Here is a 14062-nt window from a genome sequence, read left to right on the forward strand (position 1 = left end):
TATTGGAACAGTCTGAGGGCTTCGTGGGAGAATCACACTACATCGTTGTCGGCTGGTTTATAAGACAAATGTCACATCCGCTTCCTGCTAAACACAATCATTTACAAGACAACTTATTTTCTTAAAATTGCTGACCTGCAATTGGACTCTAAGTGTGATCAATCATCAAAACCCCTCTTTGTTGCTACAACCTACGGCACGGGTATTTTCCCGCCGCCATATCATTACCCAGAATCCTGTTGTCAAGCAGACGACAAAGGTTTGTGAGGAACACTTTTTTGTCTAAATGTTGCGTGTGATTGTGGACTGAGGACGATATTTCCTCAAAGTTTGCTCCTAACACAACAAGGAATACATGGACATAGTAGTATTATCAATGCTACGGCATCCGGCTAACTTTCCAAGAATAATGTACACGTTGCCATGACGGTGGATGTCGACTTTGACGTTCTATATCTACCGACTCAACACACGGGTTGTTCCCGAACTGGCCTGATCATGATGTGTGCGGTACGGCCGTTTTTTCGTGTATTTTTTTACTTGGACACGTCTATATCCATAGCACTCTCCTCAAGCCAAGGATGGAACGAATAGCTGCTGTATAAAATGTAATTAGCGGTAAGATATTCAAGACGAATCTTCTCTCCCGAATTAATGTTCACCCCTGTCCGACAGCACCGTCATTGTGCGTGCGGCGGACGGTAGTTTCAAGTTGAAATATTATGGTGTCAGCACGACTAGAGACAAAATCTACCATATATATGATTAGTGCAAATATAGTACATGATACTGACATAATAATAGAAAAAAAGGATGGTTTATTAATCTGCTAGATTGATTTCAGTCAATCATTATCGGAAAAATCCCGAATTTATGTTACCCAACGTTACATACTACTCGACTCTAACATACATAGCAGTCAGATTTTTTGAAGGAAGAATGTAGCAACATCTTGTGTGGGGTAATGGGTATTTTACAATAGATAGATACATCCATGAAAGTTGCTTTTACCCAAAGAAATTCAAGCCAAAAATAAAATTGTATCCGTAACCATTTTTGTTTCTAAATATTTCGCGAGATAATTATAAACAATCAGATATTATATGATTGGTCTCCATTGTGCAAAGCATGATCTTTATAGCTTTTCAAATATAGATTGCTTTCATAGTTTGTTTTTTAAAATCTATCACGGTGGTCATTGGACTGATCCAGTTCGAACACCATAAGTTCTATTTCGAATAGTCCGTCAAAAACAGCCCTTGACGGACAAAAACGGTCGTGCGCGCATGGCTGTCGAATATGCAGACTGTCTTCTGTTTACCTTTTTTAGCTCTGAAACCCAATAAAAATGGTGTGCCTTCTTTGTGGACGGATGTATGCACCGAGTAGGGTTGTTTGAGGAGGGGGTAAATGTAGTTACGGTGAGGGCGTTATGTTTTCGGTCAATGCGGAAGCGGGTTGCGTCGCATAGCATTACCTTGTTGGTGACCATCAGTGCCCGATTTTTGACAAGCAGCTGATGCACGTGTAAAACAGGATACGTACATCTGTGACAGGGTTCCCACTGTGTTGACTGCATGAATTGCAGCTGCATGCCCTTTAGTAATTAACTATCAAAATGCAATTCTTTGACTTACCGTGTCGCATTCATATTAATCAGTTTCATACACAAGTACAGAAGAGGCGGAACTCTGTACTAGCGGCCTTTGTAGTAGTTGGCAATGTGTTTCAAGCTCCCTCCTCATGAGTGCCCGAGCTATTTTCTTTTTCATTTCGTTTTCTTCCTGAGCTTACATGCAGCCAATACTGTGGAAAACCTGTGACAGATGTACATACCCTGCTTAACACGTGCCTTTTCTGTCCAACTAGCGCTGTTCTTGACGGAGGTATTCCAAATAGAATAGGGGGTTCTATATGTTTGATATGGTGTTCGACTGGATCGGTCCATTAGGCCTCAAAAGTCCCAGACTTTTTTCGAACCCGAAGCATGTTCTTTCACGTTCGATCCGACATGATTGGCGTACGATCGAACAGAACGCGTGTTCGATTTGGGGTTGCCTAAGGTCATTAGCAAGTATCCACTGAAATTCCTTGCCGACTGGCCCTTTTACCTGCGTGCCTCACATCAGAACGGAAACCGACTTTTTTACAAATACAAATCATTTTCTGGACAATAAATAGATGCTGACATTTTGCTGTGGTTAATCAACATGTCAAGAAGCTACTCACGTCTTTGTTAGTGAAGTAAAATATTTCAAGGAATGTTAACGCCGGTATTAGTGACCCCTTACCCATCTGTGCGGCATGACATGCGTGCAAACACCATATTTAGGTCGGGACCAAAAAGCGTCCAAATTGCCTCATTGACGGCTTGAAATAAAGCCAACGGTTTTCCGGAGGTTTCTGTCTTAGGGATTTTTTAAAAAATACAGACATTGTTGAATTATGGGTGTGGGAAGGTAAAAACAAGCAATTTTACGCCTTTTTCCCGATCTCAAGAATATTTTTAATTCGAAAAATAAGAAATCCTAAGACAAAAAGTTTTATCTAATGGTAACGTTCTGTAAACTGCAAAAATGAAAGATACTCAGTAAATTTGAGAAGGCAATGGAAGACAGGTGCTTCTGGGCTGGCAGAGTGGTTCGAGTGGGGGAGGAAGACTGGCACTCGACATAAGTCAAGTCAAGTAAGTCAAAATCAGTTTTTCTGGTTTTAATATTCCCGTTCTAGAAGGCGGCATTCATCGGGCTCAAGCCTGAATTTACCCGGATTTTTCTACAGGATTCGAAACGCTGACATTGGGGGCATACGCAACACAAATTTCCTTTAATTTGAAGGAGGGGATCGTTTTGAAACTATTTATGACATTTGAACAGATTCACAGGCTGGCCGGCATCGGCTCGCGGGAGCCCGCGGAGGCGTCCGGCAACCCGATACCTCCTTAGTGATTGGGACTTTATCATAGCGACGGACCGGCATGTATATATTTTTTAAACTTTTTCTTGATTCTTGCGTCTATAGTGACGCATGTGAAATCAACTTTTGGATTTTGACAACCAGAAACCTGACAAGTACCATCATTGGGATGCGAAAGTCCGAAATCATGTTTCGTATGGCAGCGCTTTATCCCGTGTCTTATTACTATTGCTAAGCAGCTGTAGATGTTTGAAAAGAAATATCAAAGAATAGACTAATTAAGAACACAGTGGCAACATCTTTTGTGCTGTAATATTCAAATGACTATAAAAATTGAATTACTCATTCCTAAGAACATGAATGGATATTGTTGTTCGTAAAAACCAGGGAGAAATTAGATTGCATCTGTAACCTTTAATCATTTTTATCGGCACAAATAATAGTTTTTCTATGGTTGGTCTCCAATCTACAACGTATGATGTTTGTAATTCATTAGATAATGTTTGGTTTCATACTTTTTTCTTTGATTTCGTTGAGTAAAAAGAAGGGACTAAGCTGGAACGTACTATTAGATGAAAACAAAAAGCGCAAACAAAACAGCAACATAACGTGGGCGTGATGAACACAAAATGCATGCAAAAAGGGAATAAGCAAATAGTCTACCCATACAGTGTTTTCTTTTAAAATAGAAATCCCGTTTAGAGTCCAACAACTGGAGAACTCAGTGATCTCCAGGGTCTTCCAATAATCTGCTATTGATATTTCAATAATCAAAGCGATCTTTTAATGATCTCTATTTTATCGTAGACATTTTGTGATGAAAACACTGCAAAGTTTGAACAATAGGAATCCATGAGAGAGACACTTTCATGATTCAAGCATGCACAGCTCTTAACATATGGTAAAACATTGTCCGTCAAATGTATTCTGTATCCACTGCCTGTGAGCATATCATTTAGAAATGTATTTTTTAGAACAATAACATAATATTTACACTAAAATGTTCAGCAGCTGTTTTTCACTTACTCAGGGGAAAAAGGCGTGATATTTGAAGATAAGTCTGTTTTCGACAATAAACGCATGCAGAAACGCAGATGTTGACACAAATTGCATTAACGATGATGGTGAAAACAGTGAGAAACAATATTTTTCGTAAAGCCTGTTTCCATATCAAGCGACCAAAATCGCTTACTTTCTTCATCATCATCATCATCATCATTTCAGCCGAATCGTGTAATATCTAGAATCGCCTGATGTCGATTTGAGTGGCGCAAGTGGCGTGTTTTCTATGTGACGAAACGCGGAGGTGGCATAAATGTTTACAATCACGGAAAGCAAGCAAGAAACAATTAAATCACGGGTTCTCAAGTACCTTTTGAAGTGTGTGCTTTGATGAGGCAATCTTAGATCTTATTTTTCTGCAAAAATTGGTCTGTTACTGCAGAAAAACAAAATGCCATTCGCCTCATAACGTGCCTGTTATTGCAAATATGGGCAAATGTCTCCCTACTTCTAGGAACTAATCTTTAAATTCTTTGTAATTTTCATGCATTTTTCTATGTTAACGAATGCATGCCTAACCCGTTGCCTGCCAGTAGTGTACCCATTTAAATGTACGAGGAGGCGCAGCCAGTCCGGGCCCCAAGAAAGGGGCCCAACAGCAGCCAAACTAGCGGAAAGTCGTCGTCCGAATCTCATCCTATCCAACATACTGGTGGTTTAAGCGGGCCATGTCAACGGCGAAGTGACATCCATGGCAAAGACGCAACTACTGACGAGTTGGAAGAGTCTTCACACACGTACGAAGAAGCAGAGGCGGTAATAGGCTATGCACCTAACAGATCTACAGGTAACAGGCGTTTCTGTAGCTCAACTTGTGCCGTCACATAAGATACTGAACGTGCATATGTGCATTTCTATGTGTACAGTATCATTATTGAATGCTTTAAACCAGGAATTAGGATCTAAGATAGAATATCTTATAAGATGTTAGTAGCTAAATTGACCCCACCATGCTCCCAAGATCATAAATTGGTCATACTCTGTCAGGGATCTGTACCTGTCTTCCCTCATGAACAAAGGCATGGCATTACAGTAGACAGGAAAATATTGCATATTGACTGATATCTCAAGTTTTGAAGAAGAAAACTGTCTTAAAGTCCACTGCTCTTTCAGGAAAACTTTGTCAGACAAGAACAAAATGACCCAGATAGTTGCATGCAATATACCCAATATAGTACAACACACAATTTGTTGCACACAAAAGCTCGGATATTATATGGACACTCAGTTTCAAATCCTAGTTTGAACTGACTTTCAACAAAGACCAGCCCCTAGGCCCTGTCATGCTTGAAGATTTGTCTGCATTTGTGAAGAACTCACAGTTGAAGTAACTTTTATAATTTAGTTGATAGCTGTACCTCGGAATCTGTCACCAATTCAGATGTACACTTAAATCTTAGAAACCAGAATTAGTCAGTGCTCTGCATAGTGCTGGCCAACCGAACTACCGCCTTGACTTGGTGTGCCCGTGCGGAAGTGTGTGTGTGTGTGTGTGTGGCGGTGTTTGTGATTTAGCAGCATAACGTTAATTTAGCAGCACACCTATGGATGAGTTGAGATGACATTTTCTATACGGTTAGGTTTTGTCCTAATGAAGAAATGGTTAGATTTTAGGACCCTGGCAGCTTTCATTGGTACTGTAGCAGGTCTTTTATTTTTTTACTAGTCCATGTTCTGGACAAGCAATTACCAGGAAGCAATTGATGCTCATCATCATAATTCCTGCCCAAAATTAAGAGAAGCTTCATTTTGCTTAAAGGTTCTATAATGCTGTACTTATTCTAGCAGTTTCAGCGCCTCACAATAATATCGATTCCGAACCATATTGATGGCACAGAAATCTTATCTTTGTAGTCTTGAAATTATCAATCATTATCATAACTTATGCAAAATGAGTGAAACCGCATTTTACACTGCTACTTTTGTATTTATTATGTCTGCATCTTACATTTCTAAGAAACAATAACTTGTTTTTATAATGGCAATGATAAGATTAATGGATATGGATTGCATAACTGATGGAAAAAAGCATGATGCGTTAGTGATAATATCAATATTAGTAACATGCGTAGTTTTGGATAAAGGTGAATATTATCTAAATGTAAGCTTTATTGGTATATCTGTAGATTAGTGCAGGATGCTCAATTCATGTAATGTAAATCTTGCTAGAAATTATTCACATCATCCACATAAAGCATGCTAATGACAAACTTATTCACATATGTAATGAACAATGGCTGTACAATCCCATTGGCAAATGATGGGGACCTCATATCTGTGACTAATTTAAGTTATGTAAAACTGCGCAATAATTCTTAGTCATATAATTAGTTAAGATCCAATAGTAGTTCAAGCGATACTATTTACAAAGAAGTGTTTTTGTGTGTAAATTTGTTTGGTAAACTAAATTCTTAAGATCACATTACAATCAACAACCTTTACTTACGTATAATAGCGTATAATAGTCACATTTGATCTGCAGCTATAGATTATTTACGGGAATTGCAATGAATTTGAAATGTTGATCTTCACCTTGAGTTAGAATATATGGTTTCACAAAGGAGTTATCCAGATTTTACGTTCAGTCATGTTGCCAATATGCTTACCTCAGCGAAAATAGATCTATAGCTTGTGTCTCCGTATGTCTGCCTGCGTGTCTATGTGCGTGTGAGTTTGTATGTGTGTGTGTGTGTGTGTGTGCTTGTGTGTGTGTGTGTGTGTGTATGTGTGTGTATGTGTGTGTGCTTGAGGAGCAATGACTTAAGAACCCCTGCATTGATTGCTACTTTATTCGGTATTTCGATAGTTGTTCTAGACACGAAGGTCAATGCCGATTTCGGGGCCTCCTGGTGACTGACCTTGCTACTGCATCAGAATTTTCGGTTTTGTAACTTTTGTCCTTGATAAGCTGTGACCTTGATTTTTCGATGGATGATACCTTTAGATAGAGATGTAAAGAAAGTGATCGAAATTATGCAGATAAGACCTTAATTTCCATAATTAAAGACTTTTTTCCACAACGGGGCTTTGATGCTTGTAAAGTATATAACATATGGCAGGTGGACGATAACAGATTTTCATTATATAGACACTACCATGTTGACTAGTACACATGTACATGCTGGTAGATGTGGTTGAATGTGCTGTTATTTTCTTACCTTGACGAAGAAGGCGCTGTTATTTTGTACTGCATGGCAAGAATGGCACACTTGAAAACTCTTCTGAGGGTATGAGGTCTCCGAGTTCTAAGGTTTTGACCTGATTTACAACTAGAGTTCCAAGACCTCATACCTTGGCCAAATGTTTTTATCCTTTATGACTGACGTGTCATGAGTGTTTCTCATCGATTACAAACTATACCAGTTGATCAGTTTCTCCATCCAAATAACAGAAGTTGTCCAAAGTATGAACTTAACAAAGAAGGTTATGCATGTATCAGCAGTAATGCAAATTAGCATAATATAAATCATAATTCAACGATGTTCGCATTCACATAACAGAACACGAGATATCAAAACTACCAACATACCAAATAGCAAGACAATCCATCCAAGCATTCTCTGGTTATGGTGGTAAGTTACACACACACATACACATACACACACACACACACACACACACACACACACGCACACATACACACACACAAACGCTACCCTATGCATAACCTTCTCGGCGAAGGTAACATTAACCTGAATGATAACATTTTCAGCGGACGACACGTATCCTGGCGGAGAAGGCGGCCGCCGTGCTCTCTGTCGCTCCTTCATCAGCTCCTATCTTAGCTGCGCATGCGTGGCCGCCATTACTGCTGTGGTCCTAATCTCTGGGGGACTCGCCCTGATGATATTCATCAACAGAGAAGTAAAATTTGCTGAATTACAAATTTTGCTTTTCCATAGTTGCTTTTCAGGCAGCATTACTCAAACAGCACAGTGTTGGTACAAAGTCAGTTTGTTTCCGATATTCATCATGTTGGAATGTCTATATTGTCTAGACGCCTAGACTTCTCATCGTAAGTACATTTTTAGCAACTACAAAACTGACCGAACGTGGCCCAGCCAAACAGTTTAAATAAAAAGAAAACCTCCTGAGCGACTAGAGGTCCATGTTTACAAATATATATGATTTATAATTTTCATATCGATGGACGTATCTTTTGTTATCGGGATCAAATCTGCTCCTGTGTTTTCTTACTTCTATTTTGAAATTTTACATTATAGGGGATGTCCCAACTATCCAAAACTGTTGACGTACTGAAATGCAATCTAGACCTCGAGCGAAACCGAACCTTGGAGGAGCTTCTTCATGAGATAAGGAAGTCGTTAGGTAGGTTGGTATGACCTTTAATTAGGCCTCTAATTGGATGAACTGAACTGATGTTGCTGCTTGACTATGTGATGATCTGGCCAAGCTCATCTATAAAAAATAACTGGCAGTGGCTAGTTTGTCTTCCAAAGCATCTGTATCCATATGCATGGTGCAGAGTATGATATCGTCTGCGTAAAAAAATGCAGCATACACCATACCAATATCTACGTGATTCACCTCCGACGAACGTAGGAAACCCCCTCCAAAATCCCTTGTATTTTCGATTGACTGTGTTTCTATCTAAAAAAAAAATGAAAATTTTGCACATTAGTCAGCTATCCATCTATCATATTTATCTTTTATTATGTGTGTGTTATCTGACCTTACGGGGAAAGTAGAACCACCTGTTGGACCTCCAGGAGAGAAGGGACCCATGGGACCGGCTTTCCCTGTGTCTGCCGGACCTCCTGGACCTCCAGGAGAAAAGGGAGCAGTGGGGCCGGCTGGCCCTATCTCTGTCGGGCCACCTGGACTTCCAGGAGGAAAGGGACCCATGGGGCTGGCTGGCCCTCCAGGAGAAAAGGGGGATATAGGGCCGGCTGGCCCTGTCTCTGTCGGTCCTCCTGGACCTCCCGGAGAAAAGGGACCCATTGGACCGGTTGGCCCTGTGTATGCCGGGCCTCCTGGACCTCCCGGAGAAAACGGGCCCATTGGACCGACTGGTCCTGTTTCTGCCGGGCCCCCTGGACCTCCAGGACACAAGGGACACATTGGGCCAGCTGGCCCTGCCTCTACCGGGCCTCCCGGGCCACCTGGACTCCCCGGGGCTATTGGTCCTGCTGGACCTCCCGGTAACCCAACATGCCCGAGACCTGGACATGGAGGTAAACAATTTTGTTTCTTTCCTCTAAATCTCATTCTGCTGTCAATTCAAAACCTCTGAAATTTTGAAAAGTGCATCATCTAACCTGTTGAAATATAATGTCGTATCTTTTTCATCATAACATTGATATCATCTATCGATTTTTCAAAACTCTATTTTACAAATTCTCTCCAGTTCTATGCTACATTGTATTCTTTTTCTTTTCGAATCTTATACGTTCTTTTTCATTCCACTGTATACATATGAAAATTAACCCATTCTATTTGATACTATGCTATCATGCTACTCATGTATATGTCGGACCTACCATTTTCTGCGCTGTTTTGTTATCATTCTTTTTTCTTCTCTTGTCCTCTCTTCTATTTCTCTTACTTTATCCTAATGTCTGAAATGGAATCCATTTTGTGTAATATCATACTATACTATGTTATTTATTTATTTTTTCTGTCCTACCCAACCCTACTGTTCTGTTGTATCTCAATGTCTACCACCAATGTATTTTGATCCCAGGCATGGAAATAAAAGTATTTTCAGCAGGCTCATGTCCCAACGGCTATCAAAGAAAGGGCGGAATGTGCTACAAGGTGTTCAACACACGTAAGACCTTCATCGACTCGGTCACAACATGTCGCGAAGATGGAGGTACCCTTGCTATGCCCCGAGACGCTGAGACCAACGCCTTCCTAGCCTCCTTCAATGAGGAAGAGAAAACCCCACTGTTGTCCCAATTTAGGGACTATCCAACATATGATCACTTGTTCTGGATCGGACTCGAAGATCAAGAAATAGATGGCACATTTAAGTGGCTGGATGGCTCCGCCCTTGGGAGATACAGACTGTGGGGTCCAAGACAACCAGATAGCGGTACGGGCGATGAAGACTGCGTTGTCTTTGGCAATATCTTCATCCAGGGACACAAGTGGTACGACTTACCATGCAACTATCAGCTCCGCTTCATCTGCCAGGTCACCACAGGTAATAATAATATCATCGTTTCCCTCTAGTTGATATGATAAACTTGAATTTACTCTACTGTGGTTTTGGATATGCCGTCAAATCATCCATGTTGTTTCTGCACGGGTAATTGACGATTTTCCACAATTTAATGTCTCTACAGGACGTACCTAGACGATATGCTGCGCTCTCTCAACCAATTTGGCATTGTGAGGCAGTTCTTTAAATGAACATTAGAGCTATATAAAACGGCATGAGATCGTCAACTCTGGGGCTAAAGCAAGTAGCCAAACAAGGAAGTTGAGTTCCAGTACTCTTTGAAGTCTGGTAGTTGACAACTGTTTTGAACCAACTGAACAATAGGTTGTCAAGTTGATTTAATAATGACGTTGACATTATTCATTGCTGTGAAAAAGGGAGTGTAGATCTGACCATCTTTCAAGCAAATTAAAACAAGTTGTGTTGAAGTTGATTGAATCAAACGGCTGCACATTGACAGCAAAGGTTAAATAGGATTAATGATTAATTGCACCTTATTTCATGAAATTTAGAACCGTAAAATACCTGTTTGTCACATGGTGTAGTTTTTATGAGAAATCATAATCAGCTTCTTTATTAAACCAGGAATAAGCATGTAGTAATAAAAGTCAAGTGACTTTTGTTACCGTTAGAAAACTATTACTATTACGATTACTGTTACTTTTATGTTACTATTAGACAACAACTGTTAGAAGCAAATGTAGCTGTGGCTTGTAGTAATGGTGTCAGTAATTTCGATGTTGTTCAAGCGTTAGCAAGTTTCTTATTTGAGGCGCTTGACAAAAATGATGTTTTTGTGCAATTTGTCCTAACAAAAGTGAAGTGATTTCTAGAATTGTCAGAAAACAAGTTAAGACAACAACTTTGAAAAACGAAGTTGTGGTTTGTTATAAGTTTGTATTGATGCCAATAATTGTTAATGTTGGTCAAGCGTTAGCAAGTTGACAGAGTTTTTTTTCATTTGAGGCGCTTGACAAAAATGACGCTTTTGTATGATTTGTCCTAACAAAAGTGAAGTGACTTCTAGAACTGTTAGAAAACAAGTATTAGACAACAACTTTTGGAAAACTGTGTTTGTGGTTTGTTGTAATAGTGTCAATAAATTTTGATGTTAGTCAACCGTAAGCAAGTTGGCAGAGTTTACCAATTGAGGCACTTGACAAAAATGATGTAATTGTGTGCTTTGTCGTAACAATAGTAAACTGACTTCCGGAACTGCTAGACAACAGTCTCTGGACAATAATGAAATTGTGACTTGTACTGTTGGAGTGTTTCGTGTTAGTCAACCGTTATATAATTAGGATTAAGTTGACAGAAATTGATATGATTGTGAGATTTGTTGTAATGGATGGAAGTATAGCTGTTCAATATCATGAAAAACTTAGAAATGGCCTTTGTCAGAAAAGTGAGGCGCCAATATTGAATCAGGTGATGCAAAGCGAAATGTATTTTTGTCCCGCTTTTTAGTTTGTTCAGAGACCTCATTTTTTGAAACTTGACCATTGTATCATTGGGCTGCAATGCTACTTTTTCATGTTTTCGTGGTGCGTATCAATTCTGCTTAACATCAAGAGAAAGTTATGTCTATCTGTGAGAAGAGAAAAATACATCAACTTGTAACAGCAAAATGCGGTATCAAAATGGCGAAGAGATGTACTCAAGGCTATGGAAAAAAATAAAAAAATGTTGTTTAGATGTAACCCATGTCTCATGTCTCAAGTGTTGTTATTATAAGACATAACCTTATATATGACTTATGATGTTACAGAAAAAAGGACGGTTCTTGGTGGCAAATGTATTCCAATATATGGTCAACTATGGCATATTATGAAGACCATTTGACCTATTTCTAAACGCTTCTTCCAGTGACCTCTGTATTCTGGTAGGGGTTAGGAGGACAATGTCTGTGTGACTTGTTACTCTTTAGAGGTAGTATGACACATACTACATGTTTGTGCCATGCTGCCAGTTGCATTAATTCAGCCAGTAGTACAGCCCCAGCCCGCCCCTACCATACAGCCCGCCCCGCCTACACAGACGCTCCCACTGCCACCCGTAAGTATTCTATTTTATTTTGCAACATTTTCAACCACATACATCGAAACAAACGCTGCCTTACCTATTTACCAAATAGTACTTCTTATAAAACTCATCTAGTACTCTACACTGAAAGAGTACTACTTGTAAATCTTGAAAATCTTTCAAGGAGGATAACTAAACAAAGGGATGACGAATTTCCATTTAATATATTTCCCACCTTTCGACCCACTTTGTCCAATTCACACGCACAAACGACATACCGTTTACAGCCACCAACTCACCAAACAGCAACAGGATGACATTGCGCATTCATGGTTCAGTGCATGACTATTTATGTTTGTTTTCCTGTACAGATTCCACCAAACATGCACCCAATCCTACAGCAACACCCCTTCCACGGACCGATCCCAGTAAGTACTTTGCATGCGTGATAATGTCAAGCTCATGACAATGTTCACACTTCACGATGCTGTCTCAGTACACTGAACATGTGTGCAGGGACTGTATATTCAGCCACATTTCAGCCACAATCTTTAGCATTGTGGGTAAAGGGCATGAAGTGTGCCGTTGCTGACTGCCCTGTTTGCATTCTTTTTACACTACAGGCGAGAAACATCAGATTCCATCAAGAGAATTTAAGGCTGAGGGGAGGTGACAGAAGGTCACGGCGCCGCAGTCGGGGTGTCCCACCAGCGCGATGTAAGTTGATGTACTGATTTTATTTAATCAGCTGACTATTGCTGTTAACAGAAACAATTGTATGGTTCTTGACATTGTGGGTAAAGAGCATGAAGTGTGCCATCACTGACTGCCCTGTTTGCATTCTTTTTACACAACAGGCCAGGAACCTGAGGTTCCATGGCGAGAACCGGAGAGAGAGAGAAGGGGGGGGGGGGTGAAGATCTCATAGGCGCAGTCGGGGAGTTCCACCTACAAGATGTATGTTGATGTACTGATCATCAGCTGATGTTAACAAAAAATGCTAAAAATGTATGAGGCATAATGCAAAAAATGCATTGATTAAATGCTACATTCTAACATTAAAAAACTAAAAACAAACAGTGGACTATTGCTTAACTAATATTGATCACCTAGTAGCTTCTTCTCTCTGTTTTGAAACATTTGGAAACATGACTACATACTTGAATAAAGGGTGAATTCTACAAAATCCTATGAGATGTATATTTCTTTAAACAGCCCGTAGCGACAAAGAAAAAAAGGCGATTGATTCTGTGGAATCGGAATTTGTATCAGTCGAAAGTCTTGAAAAGTTCAATATTCGAAACACCCTTTGGTTGGTCAGAACAAAAATGCGTAATTACATATCAGTGCTGGTACCAATGACTGATCTCGGAATTCTTCAGCTGGAACCTAGGAATCTAGCGCCCAATATGTATGGGAAAGCCCTGTCTCTGCGTTCCCTTTTATCCATAACCTGCTAGCCATAAAAGCGATATCTAAAAGAGCCTGTTTTTTCCCCTCGATTACATGATCATTACATGGTGTTCCGAGCCATCGTTCTCTCTAACCTTCTTTATGGGTCTGAGGTGTGGGCCCATATAGAAGCGACAACAAAAAGCTTCCAACAGCAGAAACTTCGTGTAAGGTGGTGGATGACAGCACTTCTCCCGGAGTGAATGGAGGAACTGAATGATTTTAGTAAAATAGCAGGACCGATGGAACATTTTTGGGGGTTTGAAAAATACACAAGGAATATGGCTAAGATGCAGGACCATTATTTTGTGTCTACCATTGTAGTGGTGCGGAATAAAAGCTCTGAAGAACATCAACTTCTCGCTCCCCCATGCACCACAGTTGGCTGAAGACAGAGGGAGATGACGGGGCCTAGTTAATCGA

The 14062-nt window shown here is 40.1% G+C and overlaps 1 protein-coding gene across 1 annotated transcript; it reads left to right on the top strand.

Annotated features, from left to right (window-relative positions):
- Nucleotides 1-8722: 8722 nt before the first annotated feature.
- LOC136424027 (cuticle collagen 2C-like) lies at nt 8723-12860 on the top strand. Its single transcript, XM_066412429.1, has 4 exons — nt 8723-9173; nt 9683-10147; nt 12559-12615; nt 12811-12860. Exons 1-4 carry the CDS (start codon nt 8723-8725, stop codon nt 12858-12860), a joined length of 1023 nt encoding a protein of 340 aa, XP_066268526.1.
- Nucleotides 12861-14062: the final 1202 nt, after the last annotated feature.

The sequence above is a fragment of the Branchiostoma lanceolatum genome, chromosome 18, assembly GCF_035083965.1.
Source record: "Branchiostoma lanceolatum isolate klBraLanc5 chromosome 18, klBraLanc5.hap2, whole genome shotgun sequence".
In the NCBI taxonomy this organism is placed as follows: Eukaryota; Metazoa; Chordata; class Leptocardii; order Amphioxiformes; family Branchiostomatidae; genus Branchiostoma; species Branchiostoma lanceolatum.